Source organism: Pimephales promelas, chromosome 23 (genome assembly GCF_988280905.1).
Source record: "Pimephales promelas chromosome 23, fPimPro1.hap1.1, whole genome shotgun sequence".
Classification (NCBI taxonomy): Eukaryota; Metazoa; Chordata; class Actinopteri; order Cypriniformes; family Leuciscidae; genus Pimephales; species Pimephales promelas.
Genome location: NC_142791.1, coordinates 22,278,787 through 22,298,185, shown reverse-complemented (window position 1 = coordinate 22,298,185; position 19,399 = coordinate 22,278,787). Strand labels below are relative to the sequence as shown.

The 19,399-nt window shown below is 38.3% G+C and overlaps 1 protein-coding gene and 1 pseudogene across 2 annotated transcripts in view; one reads left to right on the top strand and one right to left on the bottom strand.

Moving 5' to 3' along the window:
* Positions 1-19,399, top strand: part of LOC120488219 (cGMP-dependent protein kinase 1) — a 20,544-nt gene extending 1,145 nt beyond the window's left edge. Inside the window, exons 2-20 of one of the 2 annotated variants that reach the window (XM_089126068.1) lie at positions 1,357-1,516; positions 1,606-1,720; positions 3,713-3,879; positions 4,671-4,784; positions 9,454-9,559; positions 9,669-9,732; positions 9,831-9,908; positions 9,992-10,086; positions 10,176-10,241; positions 13,349-13,423; positions 13,509-13,605; positions 13,701-13,840; positions 14,031-14,120; positions 14,202-14,343; positions 16,479-16,642; positions 16,780-16,902; positions 18,749-18,811; positions 18,919-18,985; positions 19,180-19,399. In XM_089126068.1, the coding sequence (XP_088982194.1) occupies positions 1,357-1,516; positions 1,606-1,720; positions 3,713-3,879; positions 4,671-4,784; positions 9,454-9,559; positions 9,669-9,732; positions 9,831-9,908; positions 9,992-10,086; positions 10,176-10,241; positions 13,349-13,423; positions 13,509-13,605; positions 13,701-13,840; positions 14,031-14,120; positions 14,202-14,343; positions 16,479-16,642; positions 16,780-16,902; positions 18,749-18,811; positions 18,919-18,985; positions 19,180-19,278 (2,025 nt within the window). In that variant the 3' untranslated portion in view covers positions 19,279-19,399. Of the gene's footprint in view, positions 1-1,283; positions 1,517-1,605; positions 1,721-3,712; positions 3,880-4,670; positions 4,785-9,453; positions 9,560-9,668; positions 9,733-9,830; positions 9,909-9,991; positions 10,087-10,175; positions 10,242-13,348; positions 13,424-13,508; positions 13,606-13,700; positions 13,841-14,030; positions 14,121-14,201; positions 14,344-16,478; positions 16,643-16,779; positions 16,903-18,748; positions 18,812-18,918; positions 18,986-19,179 lie in introns of both variants that reach the window. The other variant, XM_089126067.1, reaches the window with a different exon arrangement.
* Positions 12,169-13,040, bottom strand: LOC148969461 (uncharacterized; annotated as a pseudogene).

The following is a 19,399-nucleotide window of genomic DNA, read 5'->3' as shown; positions in this document are numbered from 1 at the left end:
AAAGCTTAAATTTTGTCCTTTTATGAAAAATCAAAAATCCTAAAAATGAGGGCTAAATATTATTTTCCATTTTTCTATTATAATGATACTGATACTGTAAACAGTAAAGTAATTTTTACAAGGACCATAATATAATAAAAAATAAGCCTTTCTAATTTTTTCAGATGTTTTGCTGTTACTACTGTTTACCTTTATGCTTGAATATTGAAATGTAAATTAAATATATTTATATATATAATATTGTTACAGTTTAACTATACATTTAAGTAGGCTACTAATTAAATTAACAACATTAGAGTTAGGAATAGGGTTATGTTTAGGGTTAGTTGTATTTTTTTATGCATAATTCACTGTTATTATAACAGGCACTGTAAAAATACAGTTTTGGCATTTCACCTCTATATCTTTTTCTGTGTTGTTGTTCATATTTAATTATTTTATTTTTTTAAATACATGTATACATTGGGTTTATTGGAAATATGGGATTCAAATACTTATTTAAAACTGAAAATAAACTGAAAGTCTTTTGAAAATGTCAAACAAAGAAGTGTAATGGCATTAACTATAGGCCTATAAGAAATATTTAAGACAATACTAAGAGATGCATGTTCAATTTACACTTGAATTGTTACTTTAATTATATGATTATTAATAATGAGGATAAAAACAAACTGTATTTAAACATTTAAAAATGGACTTTATTTACTACTGTTACTGTACTATTGTTACATTTATGTTTAGACTGCAATATACTGTATTATATTATATTAGCATTTTTGTCTTGTTTTCCAGTTCAAATATCTTCTTAAACCAAAATACATTTTCTTCTACTACCTTGAGATGAATAATGTTTTTTAATAAATGTATCTGTTGTGGGTTTATGCACAACAGATACATTTATGCTTAAAACAAGTTCAAATATCTGTCAATGGGGTCAGAAAAATAAACACAGTTAAAAGGGAAAACAAGATTATTTTTCTTACCCTGTTGGCAGATATTTTTTACTGTTTTAAGCACACACACACACACACACATCAGAAAACAAGACTAAAATCTTAAGTCATGTTGCTTCTACATGTATCATAATTTAAAAATGTATACTGGAAAACAAGACAAAAAATACTTATAAAACCTTTTTTTGCAGTATAGTTTATCCACAACTCTGTCCTCATGATCCCAGCTGCTGTAATGCCTTCATTTCTTTCTGCCATCAATAAAGTATCATAAACATCCATTGCAAACACAGTAGTTTATTTTGTTTTTGGATTTCATTGCATTTAAAGATGCACGATCCTCCACCGGTGACAGTCTCCCAGGCTGATGGGAACTCTCCGTGACCTCCAGTTTGCCTTGCAGACCAAGATCGAGGAGCTGCGGCAACGTGACACTCTTATCGATGAGCTAGAGCTGGAGCTGGACGCTAAAGATGACCTCATCAGACAACTACAGGGCAAGCTGGACCGTCTCCGCACCGGCCCTGTCACACACAACCCCTCTGGGGTCACAGACATCACAGGTGAGCTGGGTACACTGTGATTAACTGTAGACACATGCTACATTTTATTTATTGTTCCACTTTATTTTATTTTATTGGTATTGGAGCAGCGTCCCCAGATGAGCCTCAGCGCACTAAACGGCAGGCCATATCAGCCGAACCCACGGCGCTGGATCCAAATCAACTCACCCATGTCACCCTGACCAACTACAGCAAGAGCGAAGAGTGAGTTAGAGCCTGTACACACCAGAAAAACACCCTGCAGCTTATAAAGAGGATCAATTTTACTTTGATACATTTTCAACTTTCCTTAGTGTGTAATGTTGCTGTTTAAGCATTTTAAAAGGGCTGTAAAGTTAAAGCACAAAGTCATCGTTGTCTCTGTATCAGTGCACACTGTTTCTGAACTCCCTGAAACTCCCTGAACTCCCTGAACTCTCTGAATGGAGGCATTGCAGTTTCTCCGGGAACGAGGATGTCAACGTATTGCTCCTTTACATAATTCTCACTCATGGCATACGTGCGTTCGTAGTGTGTTGTTGCCATGTCCAAGAGACGTTGTATTTCCCACCCCAATCTATCGAATTGATAAGGCAAAACTGATGCCATTGTTAGCGTGTTTACCAATTCTGTGTCTGAAAAGTATGCGAAAAACAGTACGCCAACAGAGTAGTATTTCCGGAATACTTACAGTACATTCGAAAGATTTTTGGCAAAAAGTACCTGGATGACCTATTACTTCTGGCAGGATTTTGGAGTGGACACTTCGATGTACACTTTACTATCCCATGAGGCCATGGGAGAGAATTTATGAATGCCTGCAGCCGCATTTCCATTACAGAAACTTTTGCGATATTTTCTAAATTATTGCGAAATGACAGCGTTTTCATTATTAACCAATGTTATGTGACTAAAACAACATTTTTCCCTCTCGCGATAAGTCATTCAAATCATGGCAACGGATGTTGGTAGGTTTATGTGTCTCCCTCCTGCTTCAGGTCTTGATAAATTGTAGCATTTCTTTGTTGTTTAGAATCCAGTATTACCGTAATTCTTTTGTCTTTTATGAGTTTAATAAAGAATTCTGTCTCTTCTTCTGTCCAAACATACCTCGTCATCTTTAAAGAATAATTGACTTTTACGTATACCAGTGACCTGTAAATGTGGGAAAAACTTTCTCCGTTGCTGTTTTGCAAAATTGTCCTTTTTCGAAATGCCTGAAAAACGTTTTTGCGATAAATTGGTGTTTTTGCATAATTGACGTGTTTCCATTGGGCGTATTTTCAATTCGCAATTTCAATTTGAAGGGTAATGGAAATTTGGAAACGCAACTGATGCTGGCAGGTCATGTGACACAGTAACAACATGGCGAATGTATGGATCACAGTGACGGTGAATGGATTTTTGCTGCATACCTCGGTTGTAACGAGTGGTTATTTCTGTCAAAGTTGCTCTTCTATCAGCTTGAATCAGTCGGCCCATTCTCCTCTGACCTCTAGCATCGAAAAGGCATTTTCGCCCACAGGACTGCCCCATACTGGATGTTTTTCCCTTTTCACACCATTCTTTGTAAACCCTAAAAATGGTTGTGCGTGAAAATCCCAGTAACTGAGCAGATTGTGAAATACTCAGACCGGCCCGTCTGGCACGAACAACCATGCCACGCTCAAAAATTGCTTAAATCACCTTTCTTTCCCATTCTGACATTCAGTTTGGAGTTCAGGAGATTGTCTTGATCAGGACCACACCCCTAAATCCATTGAAGCAACTGCTATGTGATTGGTTGATTAGATAATTGCATTAATGAGAAACAGGTGTTCCTAATAATCCTTTTGGTGAGTGTTTTTTATAACAAAATATCTAGCATTAATTCATTCTCAGATTCAAAAAACAGATTTATTAAAAGAAGTTTATTGCTCCACCACCTGCGTGACATGATTAGCCAACGTGGTTGAACGGCAAATTTGCGACGATAAGGTTTCGGGGAAATTTTAGTTGATTTCTTCAACAATGCATCATACTATATGGTAGTGAAGCATGAGTTGCGTCATTGCACGGGAAACTCACCCCTGAGCATTTCTGACGGACTGGGAAGACAACATTAGAGTTTTTTGAGCATTCAAGCATGAAAGTCTACTCTAGTAGACCCCAAGAGCATTATATGACCTCTTTAATATTTTAGTAACAGGGTAAACCATCACCCTGTGCTCATCCCAGGTCTCGAGAGTTGATCCAGAGGGCTCTGCTGGAGAATGATTTCATGAAGCACCTGGAGGCCAGCCAGATCCTCACCATCATGGATTGCATGAATCCCACAGCTCTGGCACAGGGCAGCTGCGTCATCCAGGAGGGTGACGACGGCTCTACCGTCTATGTCCTGGAAGGTGAGGAGCATCTGCCACATAGATACGACTTGTATTAAGAAATTATCGTATGTGCAATTAAAACTTTATTTTGAGAACTAGTGAAAACTCAATGTGTTTTTGTTTTTATGCCTGGCTCTGTGAAGTGGGCATTTGAAATCGCTGGCTGTTCATCATGTGTTTGTGACAGTGATGCTCTGCACAAAGAAAACACTTCACATGATGGGTCCTATTATTCCACGGCTTTGCACTGACTGTTAAAGGAATAGGTCAGGCAAAAAAAAAAAAAAAAAATTTCCAACAAATCATTTCCACAACCTCATGTCGTTTAACACACACCACCTTTAAAAAATCTTTTGGAAAGATTTAAATGATTTTAATAGAAAGTCTCTTGTGGTCACTAAGACTGCATTCATTTGATTAGCAAACAACAACTGTAATATTTTGAAAGATTATTACAATTTGAAGTAGCATTTTACCTCTATTTTAATGTTTTCAAATGTAATTTATTCCTGTGTTTTTTTTTTAGCATCATTACTCCAGTCTTCAGTGTCACATCACATCATTCTAATGCTGATTCACTGCTCGCTCCTTATTATTGTTTAATATTTTTGTGGAAACCATGATACATTTATTTCCAGAATTATTTGATGAATAGAAATCTCAACAGAACTTTATGTAAAATAGAACCTCACTTTTCAAGAATTTAATGCATCCTTGCTATTTGAAAGTCTTTTAACGGTTCTCCTACACACATTGATGTCGTTCACAGACTCAAGGTTGTTGGTTTTGTTTGTATGTGCTCTGTGCAGAGGGGTTGGTGGAGGTTACTAAAGGAGGGCAGAAGCTGTGCACCATCGAGCCGGGGAAGGTATTCGGCGAGCTCGCGATACTCTACAACTGCACGCGGACGGCCACCGTCACGGGTGAGCTTCACTCCGTCTGTGGATTTCAGAACAAAATAGTTGTTCCACCGGGTACTGAAGGGCATTGTTTAATGTTTCCTACATGTTCTGTATTTCTTTCGATTCAGTTGAGTTTTAATTTGGTTTGCTTTATTAGCCAACTACTCGCAAACTACATGTTTGCTTGGCATATAATAAAACAAATTAAGCATAAGATAAAGTAATTAAAGTAATATAAAATAATAAAAAGTAGTAACAGAGCAAATGGAGTAAATAAGAATAATTAATAAAAATATTCAAATTAATTTACGTAACTTTACTTAAATTGGTTTAGTTTAAAGTTAAAGGGTTAGTTCACCCAAAAATGAAAATTAAGTCATTAATTACTCACCCCCATGCTGTACCAACCCCGTAAGACCTTCGTTCATCTTCGGAACACAAATAAAGATATTTTTGATTGAATCTGAGAGCTAGATCAGTCCTAGATAGACTGCCTAAGGGACTGGCTCTTGACAGCCCGTAAAGTCATTAAAGAAAAGGTTTAAATATTCCATGTGCCTACAGCGGCTCAATTATAAGTTTATCAAGCGGCGAGACTACTTTTTGTGCGAAAAAAACATAAATAACGACTTTATTCCACTATTCCATTACTTCCTTATGGGCGCATGCGCGAGAACTGAGACGAGGACGTTCTCATTCGTCTACTTCTTGTTACCGGCTGCTCACCGCTTAGGAGTTTTACCGCCCCCTACCGTATAAGATGATGTGCTGATATAGCTGGAAGCGCAAACTAACTTTCTGTTTACAAGCAGAGGAAGATGCGCGCTGTACATACGCTTTTCAATTTGCGTATTTTCCGCACTATAAGGTGCACTTAAAAGCCTTTAATTTTCTCAAAAAACGACAGTGTTCCTTATAATCCGGAGCGCCTTATATATGGATCATCATTTTATACGGTAGGTGGCGGTAAAACTCCTAAGCGGTGAGCAGCCGGTAACAAGAAGTAGACGAATGAGAACGTCCTCGTCTCAGTTCTCGCGCCCATAAGGAAGTAATGGAATAGTGGAATAAAGTCGTTATTTATGTTTTTTTCGCACAAAAAGTAGTCTCGTCGCTTGATAAACTTATAATTGAGCCGCTGTAGGCACATGGAATATTTAAACCTTTTCTTCAATGACTTTATGGGCCGTCAAGATGCAGTCCCTTAGGCAGTCTATGTAGGACTGATCTAGCTCTCAGATTCAATCAAAAATATCTTTATTTGTGTTCCGAAGATGAACGAAGGTCTTACGGGGTTGGTACAGCATGGGGGTGAGTAATTAATGACTTAAGTTTCATTTTTGGGTGAACTAACCCTTTAAGTTAACTTTCAATGAAATTGGAACGTACAATCACACAATAATTAAATAATTAAAATTTAGAAATGTTAACAGTAATAAGATAAGAAATGTATCATTCTTTCTTTGTCTCTCAAATTCTGATAAACACAAAATGTATAAACCTGAACTCATAAGATCACGAATCCACAGTTTGTAGTCTTGAGTCTGAATTCCTGTTCATCTGTCAGGGCTTTGGGCTATAGACAAACTGCCAGGGCTTCTGAGATTGAGTTCAGCCCTACAAACGGCTCTCTCCTGTGGAGTGAACATGGAGGTATTGTCAGTGTGTAATTGCTGGGATGTTTGGCCATATGGTTATTCTAATATACCCTCACCTTATCCTTTGCCCTTTTTATGACACAACTGTTTAGTGTGATGGATTGGGGTGAAATGAGTTGACTCAGGTGGTTTCTATTTAATCACAATAATAAAAATGCAATTAAAATTGGGCCTTTGGCTGTCCCTGTTCATGCAGAGATCTCTCTGTAACAATCTCACCTGTGAACCCGGACCAGATTTGCGGGATTGGAACAAATAGTACTACAAATTTGCTTTCTTTCTCTTTACAGCCCAAATATTAGTACAACTTAAATGGATTTACACTATGTAACTTTTCTTTTTGGAAGAAAAAGTGACTGGGCAGATGAGCCTTCACAGTAGGTAATGCTTTACAGTGAACTCTATTAGAGAGCTACATATGACAATTTATCTGTTCAATAACATCATGAGCAATAAGAACGGCATCTCCAAATCGCTTTTACGACATTTCAAATCACTCAGTTCTCTCCATCTCTGAAAGCTAAGTTAATGTTGATTCTTGTTTTATTACGAGCCCTGTCACATTCTCTTTTTGCCTGCAGACTCTCTGTGTTCGGGTTTGTTTAAAACAGGTGATTTCCAGAAAGACTGAGATTTAGCGTGCTTCGTGTCACTCATTATGACAACTAACCTATGCCATTCCCACATGCGTCAAAGTAGCCAAAGCAACTTTTCAATATTTAAAGACATGACGACATACCACAGGCGAGTGGCGTATGTACACAATTTCCCCTGGTAGGTCTTAAATATAAACATTTATAATATGCTTACCAAAGGGAATCAGAGTAAGACAAAAAATGCATTTTTGGGAAGATTGATGATTTATTGGTTAATTATTTAAATTTTTGAACAAATATTTTCCATAGTGTTCCTTTAATTAGGCTAGATAACAATATTAAGAAAAATGTTTCTCAACTTTAGACATGTTCATAACCAAATCAATGCATGCAACATAATGTGGAGTATATAATGCATACTACAAGTGTTTAAGATAGAATGTGAAACAATATATTCACTGATTTGCAATGTTTGAACATTTCAGACAGCATGCTGTCAGACTTTATAGTTGCGTTTTGTCACGTCTTTCTTTTGTGTTGATGGCAGATGGTGTCTGCTGTTCAGGGTCAGCTAAATGAATAGCTTTACAATTTCTTAAAGCTCGGTGTGCTCATTGTCTGCTTTGCACACCATCAGTCTTTTATAATCTTTCATTTTTCTTTCCATTTTTGTGAATGTTTTGGGGTCAGAGGTTAGATCGATTTTCAAGGTACATCTGACATCAGCACCTGACAATTACTGTAGTGCAACATAGAATGATGTGAAGGTCTTTATGAAATGAAAACACCTTCTTAAAGTCTAAAGGACTTTCTAAATCTAACCATCTAAAATCTAAGGAGGTCTCTACTTTACTTCCACCAAAGTTGATTAGCAGTCATTGAAATTTTTTGAATACATGCCAGATTGAGTCATTTAAGCGGTCTATCATGGAAAAAAAAAAGTTTCCTTATCTCTTAGGCTGCGTCCGAAAGCTGAAAAATGCTGCCTATGCAGGTAGCGTACAGAGCTAGGAAGGCAACAAGGCATGTCCGAATCCAATGATCGTGTCACGTCCTGTCTCTTGAGATACGTTCATCCGATCGTTTTTTGAAGGCAGATAGATGTATCCTTCATTGACTTTGATATCCCTCAATCCTGTGCATTCTATTCTGTAACAGTTGAGCTAAAAATTTAAATAGGTGTCTGCAAGTTGCGATTGGTGGTCAGTGGGGAGGGGGCATTCAGTAAACATCTCATCTCAATTCAAATGTTTACTTTCCATTTCGAATCAATGATGTATAATTAAAGCCTTGGAAATTTGAAGGAAATGTTAAAAATCGTACTGCATACGGTAAAATTGGAACATTTAATGGGGTTAGTCATTCACGTCATGGAAGAATAACTTTGAAAGATAAAGCAGGGATAATCCTTCATACAATTATGCCATCAAATAACCTTTTGGGATATATGAGTGTGTTGTATTCGGGAATGTATATATTGGTTTTGCAGGTGTTAATAAAATGTCTCTCAATGCTTCAAACATTCTACATGAAATTGACTTGAGAGTTTTTTGGTGTTTAGAGAGACTATTAACAGTAGGTGAAAGTGTTTGTGTGGGGTGCACTGGCAGAATAATTACATCGAGTGGGACTTGAAGAGCTCTCAATGCAGCTGTTGGTCACATTGAGAGGAAGTACAGAACAAAAGTGTTTAGGTGAAGAGATTGTGCCCAGAGTTGTGTGTGCAGGCTGGTGGTGGTGGTGTAATGGTTTGTTTATGTTTACTTGGCACACTTTAGGCCCCTTAGAGCCAATTGGCCATGGTTTAAATGCCACAGCCTGCCCGAGCATTGTTTCTGACCATGTCCATCCCTTTATGGCCACCATGTACCCATCCTCTGATGGCTACTTTCAGCAGGATAATGCACCATGTCACAAAGCTCGAATCATTTCAAATTGGTTTCTTGAACATGACAATGAGTTCACTGTACTACAATGGCCCCCACAGTCACCAGATCTCAACCCAATTGAGCATCTTTGGGATGTGGAGGAACGGGAGCTTCATGCCCTAAATGTGCATCCCACACATCTCCATCAACTGCAAGATGCTATCCTATCAATATGGGCCACCATTTCTAAAGAATGCTTTTCAGCACCTTGTTGAGTCAATGCCATGTAGAATTAAGGCAGTTCTGAAGGCGAAAGGGGGTCAAACACAGTATTAATATGGTGTTCCTAATAATCCTTAATATATATATACATACATACAAGTAATAATTTTATTTATTATTTTTGGAGGTTTTTTGACTTTACTGTAAAGGACAGTTTAGGAAACTAAATGGTCTGGAATTTGGAATCTAGTAGTATAGCAATTATTTGCATGTAAATACTTCATTAGAAATAAAATACAGGAATAGTTTCCTCCTTCCTCACCATTGTCATCTACTTTCCTCTCAGCCCTGACTGATATCAAACTATGGGCCATAGACCGACAGGGTTTTCAAACCATCATGATGAGAACCGGCCTTCTCAAGCATTCAAACTACATGGAGTTCTTGAGGAGGTAACACAATTTTGCATCAAATCAAATTCAACATTTCAAACCAAAATCAGACTTTTGACAGTGTTCAAGATTGGTTCTGGTAATGCTGTCAATTGTATTGTGTTGTCAGTGTGCCCTCCTTCAAGACTCTCACTGAAGATGTGCTTAGTAAAGTAGCAGATGTTCTCGAAGAGGTGAGGTGTTTTGATTTCTACATGTTAAATCTGAAAACAATGCCAAATTGATTTATGTGACCATATTGTTTTGTTCTCCCCCTCTCTTTACTCCTCAGACTCACTACAGTGATGGTGAATACATCATTCGTCAGGGTGCCACTGGAGACACATTCTTCATCATCAGTGAGGGGCAGGTGAGTAAAGAGCCTTTCTGGGCTTTTCTTCTGGATGATAGAACAGATCATTTATTATGAATTGTGGCTGTTTTGGCCCACAGGTGAGGGTCACCCAGCAGAAATCAGCCAATGAGGAGCCAGTGTTCCTGTCCACACTGTCTAGAGGGGATTGGTTTGGAGAACAGGCTCTCAAAGGGTCAGTGAGGAACATTTAAGGTCATAAGTCTCAACTGTTGTGGTTAAGATTTAAAAATAACCTTTTGCATTCTTCATTTCTCTTCCCAGGGAAGATGTGCGTACAGCAAATGTAACCGCTGTTGGAGATGTGACATGTCTGGTTGTGGACAGAGAGTGAGCAGCTTCCAGAACAGTGACATTCACCATTCAAAAGCAGCATAACGTCATAATATCTTAATTATTCAAAATCATTAATATTACGATCAATATCACAACCATCCCAATCAATCAATATCACAACCATCACAATCAAAATCTTAACATCACAATCAATATCACCCCCCCCCCCCCCAAAAAAAAAAAAAAATCATAACCATCACACAACCAATATCTCAATCAAAATAATCACATTTAATCAAAAGTCGTAACTATGATAATCAATATCACAACCATCACAATCAAAATCATAACCATCTAAATTAATAGTAATTATTTCCATTACACGAGAGTAGATGTTAAAACTTCATGCTGATTTATACTTGGCTTTCGCCAAGGTAAGCAAAACTAAGATGAAGCTTTACAGTAAACTATGCTTCTCCATCCATTTACGCTTCTTTCCATATGGTAGTGTGACTCCTCTTCTGTCCGGCGTTAACGGCTGCAGTGTACCTGCCGCGTCAGAACACACGACAGCCGCAACTACAGTGTGGTCTCCCTAGTGGACCAACACGACAACCGTCTGGATTGAGCCGAGTACGGGACATCTCTAAGGGTCTTCAAGTGGGCACCTTCCGTCCTCAGTGTTTCGTCGACTAGCCCACGAAACCTCAAGAGGGCTCGACAGTGACTCTGGCGTCCCAGAGTCACCCACCTCCATCGCCCACTCAACTCAGCTTACTGACCTTTACATTCCTCCTGCTGCTGAGACCTAACCACAATCTCACAATCTCTTCGCAACTCAACCATACGCGCCAACCCGTTTGACTAAGGCTGTCGAGCCCCACTAGTGTGTTAATATGCAGTTTCAGTGGCAACGGTTCCGTATGGCATACCACCTACCGCAAAACACAATATCTGCCCAGCCACCCGTCATTCACGCAATATCCACAGGAACGTATACAAATAAACAAACAGACTCTTCACGTTTTCAAGAATTCTATGAAACTGTAGTGTGGCGACCTGTACACAGCCAGCTTAGGGTGACCATATTTTGATTACCAAAAACCAGGACACTCGGCCCAGCAAACACATGGGCCAACTCAAATGATCCTCGAAGTTTACTCAAAGATGCCTTATTAATTTCAATACATTTAAAGTAGGTTATGCCTCCTCTGTATGGATAGAAAATTGTTATATTGTTATATGAAAACAGGACATGTCCAGGGAAAACAGGACAGTTGGTCACCCTAAGCCAGCTAGAATCTTTCCATCTCAACCACAGCCAGCTGCTGCTCCTTTCTGCTACTTCAGATAAATTCTTTACTGTGTGACGCAACTCTTGGCCACTGAATCCGACGTTTCTGAGGAACCGGGTTGTAGAGTGTGCCACAAAAACTCGACAACCCACTTCCACTGGATAAACCTGGACTCTCCATCTTTGCTGTTCTGCTTCAGTGGCCAGTTGAGCATACCGCAATTTCTTCCTCTCATAATGCTTCATCTACCACATCCTCCCATGGCACTGTTAGCTCTTTCAGCTGAACAATGCGTGCTGATCCAGACCACAAAACAATATCTGGTTGTAAGTTAGTGGTAGCAATCTTGGGTGGAAAAATAAGTCGTTGATCAAGATCACCCAGCATCTTCCAGTCCCTAGCAGCTTCCAGTTGTCCTGGGCGAGAATTGGTGTTAACACCTTTTCTTGGTGGTTGCTCGCCTGGGCGGAGTAATATTGTCTTCTGCATGTAATGTTTTGCAGGCGACAACTTATTGGTCATACTACGTTTGCCTTCCAATACTAAAGCCAAACATTGCAGTACTTGGTAATGGCGCCAAGTAAACCGACCTTGGCTAAGAGCCACCTTACATCCTGTCAAAATGTGCCTTAGTGTGGTGGGTGATGAACACAAAGGACAAGAGGGATCCTCTCCTAACCAGAGGTTTAGGTTCTGCAGTGATGGGAGAACATCATATGTTGACCAAATAAGCAAACTGATCCTACTCTCTTCCATTGACCAAAGGACTTGCCAGCCTTGCGTTGTTCCACACTCTCCCATCTCATCCACTCTCCCTGCTTGGCCTGGGAAATGGCCTTTATACACCTCAACCTCTCCTCCTGCTTTCGCACCTCGTTGACTACCAGCTTCCTCCTTTGAGCTCGGCCTGCCTTGTGCCATTTACGAGGAGCTAAACTGAGCCCCAAACCCCCTCTTCCCTGCTGTACCTGTCCCACGATATCCCCAATTTGAAGGGCAGCCTTTGCCTCTACTACAGATTTCTTTGCTGACCACTTCCTACCAGTTTTTAATACAGGGGCTGCCTCCCTTACACATTTGTCGCGTGACTCTACTAAGGTCATTTCCAGCTTGACCTTGGCACACTTAAACTCCTCAGTTAAAGCAGAGACTGGCAGCTGCAATATTCCAACATTCTGCTGAGGCAACGTGGAACTCCCATCCATTTCCTGATGTATGAACTTATTAACGCTTCCAGCTTATCCACTGTTGTCAAAGAAACATCGTACACAGTCAGTGGCCACAGCAACCTCGGCAGTAGACCGAACTGAAAGCACCAGAGCTTTAGCTTGCCTGGTAGAGCACAGCTGTTTATGCTTTTCAACCCTTCCACTGCTTGTCGTCTAACTTCTCCCACTTGAACTGTGTCCTTTAGATCCCCATCGTACCATCTCCCAAGACTCTTCACTGGCTTCTCAGAAACTGTTGGTATTGCCTCACCATTAATGAAGAATGTTTTATCTACTACCTTTCCTTTAACTATCGAGATACTCCTTGATTTAGAGGGCTTAAATTGCATTCCTGCCCATTCAGTTAGTGCAGGCTACTGTTGTAGTCATGATTGTCATGTCATCCATGTATGCTCTGATTGGTGGTAGTAGTCGCATCCCAGAAGCCAAGCGCTCTCCTCCTACTACCCATCTTGATGCCCTAATGATTACTTCCATTGCCATGGTAAAAGCCAGAGGAGAAATGGTGTATCACAACCATCATCAGTCAAAATCAGAACCTGTGCAATCACAGTATCAGAACAGTTAGTAAACTAATAACATAATTTCTCCATCTTGTCATATGTGCTGACTGCTTTTAAACTCTAAATTCTAACAGGTCTTTCAAGCAGTTAATCGGTGGACTGGACAATATGAGCGATAAAATGTACGAGAGCGAAGAGGTGAAGGCCAAGTAAGTGCGCGATGAGCTCCTTCAAATCCATTGTTCAGAAATGAGAAGCATTCTGGGTAATAAGAAAAACTGATATTTCTCGTAGGTTAGAGGCAGAAGCCGCGTTCTTCTCGAAGATGTCTCTCAGTGACATCAGTGTGATCTGTACGCTGGGGGTGGGTGGATTCAGTCGGGTGCAGCTGGTATGATACGCTTCAGATCATGAAAGCTGCAGGTAGATGTTACTTCAGAAATGATTAGGAGTTTTTGAGAGCATGTTTATATTGACTCTTTACAGGTGCAGCTGAAGAATGATCACAGTCGCTCCTTTGCCATGAAGGTCCTGAAAAAGCGTCACATCCTGGACACGAGTCAACAGGGACACATCCTGTCTGAGAGACGCATCATGATGGAAGCCCACAGTCCTTTTACTGTCAGGTACTCTCCCCATGATAACTTAATCACATGATATGATTGATGTAACTGTTTATTGTGTAATGCAGTACAATTTCATGAGTTATGCACAATTAAACTCATGACTATTTTAAGTATTTTCTCTTAAAGTATTGATTCTTTACATTCTATGAAAATCATGCGATAATAAGCCCATACTGGTTTTATGCTTCAGACTGTATCGGACATTCAGAGATTCTAAATTCTTGTACATGTTATTGGAAGCGTGTTTGGGTGGAGAGCTGTGGACTCTGCTGAGAGACAGGTATCAAGAACCCTCTCCGTGTTTTGTCATGCTCATCTGAATGGGCTGAGTAACTGACTGGAAGTTCTGGGACTGTTTCAGGGGGTTGTTTGATGACAGCACCACACGCTTCTACACTGGATGTGTGGTGGAAGCTCTAGCTTTTCTCCACTGCCGTGGCATCATCTACAGAGACCTGAAGCCTGAGAACATCATATTGGACCACCGTGGATATGCCAAGCTGGTAAAAAAAAGTGTTATTTTTGTATTATATAATATTAGAGTATGTATTCATATTTTGAAATTTAGCTTTGTTTTAATTACCAGAAATGATTTAGAATAAAGTGCCCCTGTTATGCTATTTTAAAGGTTCCTTTTGTTTGGGATGTCCCCTACATAGTTTACAGTAATCCAAGGTCAAAAACACTTGAATTTCAATCATTATTTTTAAAAAAAAAGTTTTTTAATCTTTAAAAATCGCAGCATCAGCTCTTTTCTCACAGTGTCTGGAACAGATTGAAAAAGGATTTGGTCTCTTTAAACCCCTCCTTTCCCAGAGCCTGTTCTGATCAAGAGGTCCTCGCTGCAGCCTGTAGCACGATGACGTAGCTGGACGGTCCAATACGTAGTGGATGGATGTGTGTTTTGGTGACGTCATTTACGCATGCGCAGTGCCGATCTCTGATTATAATTCGAATGCATTGGTTTTAAGTGATATGTAAGCTCAATATTGTACTGAGATGATGTTCAAACTGTGTAGTATAATACTGTTAAATAATTATAAGTAATTATTGATGAATAAGTAAGGAAAATGCTAAAATAATAACAGCATGGGGAAAATAATTCTTGTAAACTCGCATTTATGTTATACATTCAGAATTGCGAGAAAAAAGGTCAGAATTCTGACTTTATAGTACACAATTGCGACTTTATTTCACGCAATTCTGTCCTTATAACATGCGATTGAGGCTTTATTTCACCTAATTCTGTCCTTATAACATGCGATTGAGGCTTTATTTCACCTAATTCTGTCTTTATAAGATGCGATTGAGGCTTTATTTCACCTAATTCTGTCTTTATAACATGCGATTGAGGCTTTATTTCACGCAATTATGTCTTTATAACATGCGATTGAGGCTTTATTTCACCTAATTCTGTCTTTATAACATGCTATTGAGGCTTTATTTCAAGCAATAATGTCTTTATGACATGCGATTGAGGCTTTATTTCAAGCAATTATGTCTTTATAACATGCGATTGAGGCTTTATTTCACGCAATTTTGACTTTATATCTCACAATTCTGAGAAATAAAGTCAGTATGCGAAAAGTATACTCGCAATTGTAAGGAAAAAGTCGCAATTATTAAAAAAAAAAAAAGTTTTATTCTGAAAGCTCTGAGTTTCGCTCGTGACCATATTTAAATGTATTCTTGGAAGATCAACGATTGTTCACCAACTCTCTACACTAACTAGGCCTATGAATTATTAATGTGCATGTGCCATCAGCGTTTATCACAGGATCGCGTTTAAAGTCTGTTTAGAGAGAACGGTGTCATCCCCTAATTTAATAACAAATTATCATTTCGACAGAATCAAAACTAACTAGCTGTAAAATAACATTATTCATGAACCGCTATAAAGCAAAAACAATCTGTTACATTAAATTAAAGCTGCTTTGAAACAATCTAAATTGTTAAAAGCGATATATAAATCAAGATGACTTGACTTGACTAGTGCGCATGCGCGCGTTACAGGGTCCAACACGTATTGAACCATCCAGCTACGTCATCGTGCTACAGGCTGCAGCGAGGTGATTGGTCAGATGACCCAGACTGTTGTGAATAGCCTACTCTACTCTGATTGGTCAGATGACCCAGTCTGTTGTGATTAGCCTACTCTGCTCTGATTGGTCAGACGACCCAGTCTGTTGTGATTGGTCTACTCTGCTCTGATTGGTCAGACGACCCAGTCTGTTGTGAGTGGTCTTCTCTGCTCTGATTGGTCAGATGTTCCAATCTGTTGTGATTGTGTGTGACATGTAGTAATATTATATACACGCTACATGAATGGTAATATCCAAAAAAGCATAATGTGGGCACTTTAACAATAACAACACTGAACATGATCTGAAGGTTGTAACCAGAAGTTCTATTTTTGAACTCTGTTAATAACATGTGTGATCCATTTTAAAATAAAGGTTTTTGAACAAAAATGTTTACTTTGTAAAGAAATGTATTTAGATGTAAACATTATGTTAAGCTAATTTTAAGTGTATATCCTTCGATTTCTTTGCATATTAGAAACAAAAATTCAGTCAAGTGTTGTGTACATTTACCAAACAAAATATTCAAAAAGCAAAGAATAGTCATTGTTTTTTAGACAGACTTTGGTTTTGCTAAAAAAATTGGCTTGGGGATGAAGACGTGGACATTTTGTGGAACTCCAGAGTACGTGGCCCCTGAGATCATCCTAAATAAAGGTCATGACTTGTCAGCCGACTGCTGGTCTCTTGGAATCCTCATCTTTGAGCTGCTGAGTGGAAGGTTGGCGATTTACTAATGACATTATTAACCACTAAGCAGTTTAAAGTTTTCTGTTCCAAGAATCTCAGGAAGTGAAATTCACACTCTGCCTCTACTAATTATTAACATTCAACACCATTTTTCTCTTTCCATCCAAGCCCACCTTTCTCAGGGTCAGATCCCATGAAGACTTATAACATTATTCTTCGAGGAATCGATATGGTGGAGTTTCCCAAGAAAATCACAAAGAGTGCTGCGAACTTAATCAAGAGACTGTGCAGGTACAGAAATGGAGTGAGCATGTTTATTCAAAAAGCCTGTGTTTAAAAGCCAAGGGAGGTGCCTAAATATACAGCATTTATGGGCACTATATCTATACTCTCTTAGTAAGTAGCGACTCTTTTTGAAAAAGTAGCGAGTCTTTTTGGAAAAAGTACCAATTCTTTTTGGATAAAGTAGCGATTCCTTTTGGAAAAAAAAGTAGCGATTCCTTTTGAAAAAAGTACCGATTCTTTTAGGAAAAAGTAGCGTTTCTTCTTGAAAAAAGTAGCCATTCCTTTTCAGAAAGTAACGATTCTTTTTAGGAAAAAGTAGCGGTTCTTTTTCATAAAATAATGATTCTTTTAGGAAAAAGTAGCGATTCCTTTTGAAAAAAGTACCGATTCTTTTAGGAAAAAGTAGCGATACTTTTTGAAAAAAGTAGCGATTCTTTTTGAAAAAAGGAGCGATTCCTCTAGGAAAAAGGAGCGATTGTTTTAGGAAAAAGTAGTGATTCTTCTTGAAAAAAGTAGCAATTCCTTTTCAGAAAGTAACAATTCTTTTAGGAAAAAGTAGCGATTCTTTTTGAAAAAAGTTGCAATTCTTTTTGGAAACAGTAGCGATTCTTTTAGGAAAAAGTAGTGATTCTTCTTGAAAAAAGTAGTGATTCCTTTTCAGAAAATAACGATTCTTTTAGGAAAAAGTAGCGATTCTTCTTGAATAAAGTAAAGATTCCTTTTCAGAAAGTAATGATTCTTATTGAAAAAGTCGCGATTCCTTTAGGAAAAAGTAGCGATTCTTTTTGGAAAAAGTAGTTTAAAAATGTAATTTTGAATTTGTTACAGTTTTATAAATTTTTTACAATGTAATTATACTTTTAAAGTTGCAGTCCAGCATTTTTCCTCTTTGTCGCCATCTCTGTTCGAAATCTGCAATTGAAGTCATTTGCGGAATTATCAACTTTACGTGAGTTGTACTTCAAGACCCTCGACACAGCACCGTGCGGATAAACTCAGTGTTTGAGGAGAGTGTGCAGCTGTCAGTCGCCGCACCGGTGTGGATACTGGCATTCAGAATCAAAGATTATTCTTTTTAGATGTATGACCAACATAAGAATTTTCCCTGGAAAATGTTATCTGAACAAGTAAGAAATATCCAGTTTTCCTCTGGTTCTGACATTGCAGTAAATTGCGCTGATTAAATTTAACAATTGCTTATAAGTTATCATATTACGCAAAACCGTACAAATAATACTTTGTTCTCAAATTGTTAATGTTAACAACGTCAGCAAGCATTGCGTGACTACATATAATGTCCTTCCTATATGTATCCTTGTTTTCGATTTTGGATCATTTTTAACCTAAAATAAGCTACGGACTGCAGGTTTAATACAATGTAATTACATGTTTATTACAGTGTTATTACATGTCTACTACAGTGTTATTTAACACATTATTATTGTTATTCATTTGTTGATTTTATTTTAAAAAGTAGCGATTCTTCTTGAAAAAAATACCAATTTTTTTTAGAAAAAAGTAGCGATTCATTTTAAAAGAGTGGCGATTCATTTTTGAAAAAGTATCGATTCTTTTTTGAAAAATTAGCAATTTTTTTAAGTATTGATTCTTTTCAAAAAAGTACTGATTAAATTTTGAAAAAGTAGCGATTCACTTTTTGAAAAAGTAGTGATTTAACTGAATTTGTCAGCTACAACTATTTAATTCTGAATATTATATTTTATTCTGGTGCACTTAACGTTATCGTTTTCTCAGTGGAACGGCCTTATTATGATGTTGACGAAATTAACACTGCTTAATAGATTAAAAAAAAACAGCCTTGTCATGTTTGCATATGTGTTTATCCTGACAGGGACAATCCATCTGAGAGACTCGGCAACCAGAAGAACGGCGTGAAGGACATCCAGAAACACAAGTATAGATGACATGCTCTGACTTTGTCGCTACATTTACACAATACTGCATTTATTTTAAGACTAAATTAGTCATGATATTGGGGCGGTGATTTGATCTCTCTTGCAGATGGTTTGAGGGGTTTAACTGGGATGGTATTCGGGAAGGAACCTTGGCTCCTCCATTTATACCAAATGTAAGAGATTCTTTAGCCAAATCATTTTAATGGACTTTATTTATTTAAACACTAACTTGGAGGGATACCCAAAATACACGGTCAGAATGGATGTCAACACTCCTAATTTCTTTTAGTTGAGTCAACCTCAAAAATATTCAAATTCAACTATCCCACATAATCCTAAATAAACCTATACTGTTTGTTTGCTGCAGGTGGATGGGCCTTTGGACACAAGTAATTTCGACTGTTTCTCTGAGGACACAGATGAGCCGCCCCCTGATGAAGAGTCTGGCTGGGATATTGAGTTCTGATTGGATGGACCAAATGTTATGAATGGACACATAAACTGTAGCCTGAATCCAGAATAGAACATGAACAACAGAGCTGTTAGTGCCTGAAAGTCATGTGCAAATAAAACTTTTTCTTTCTTTA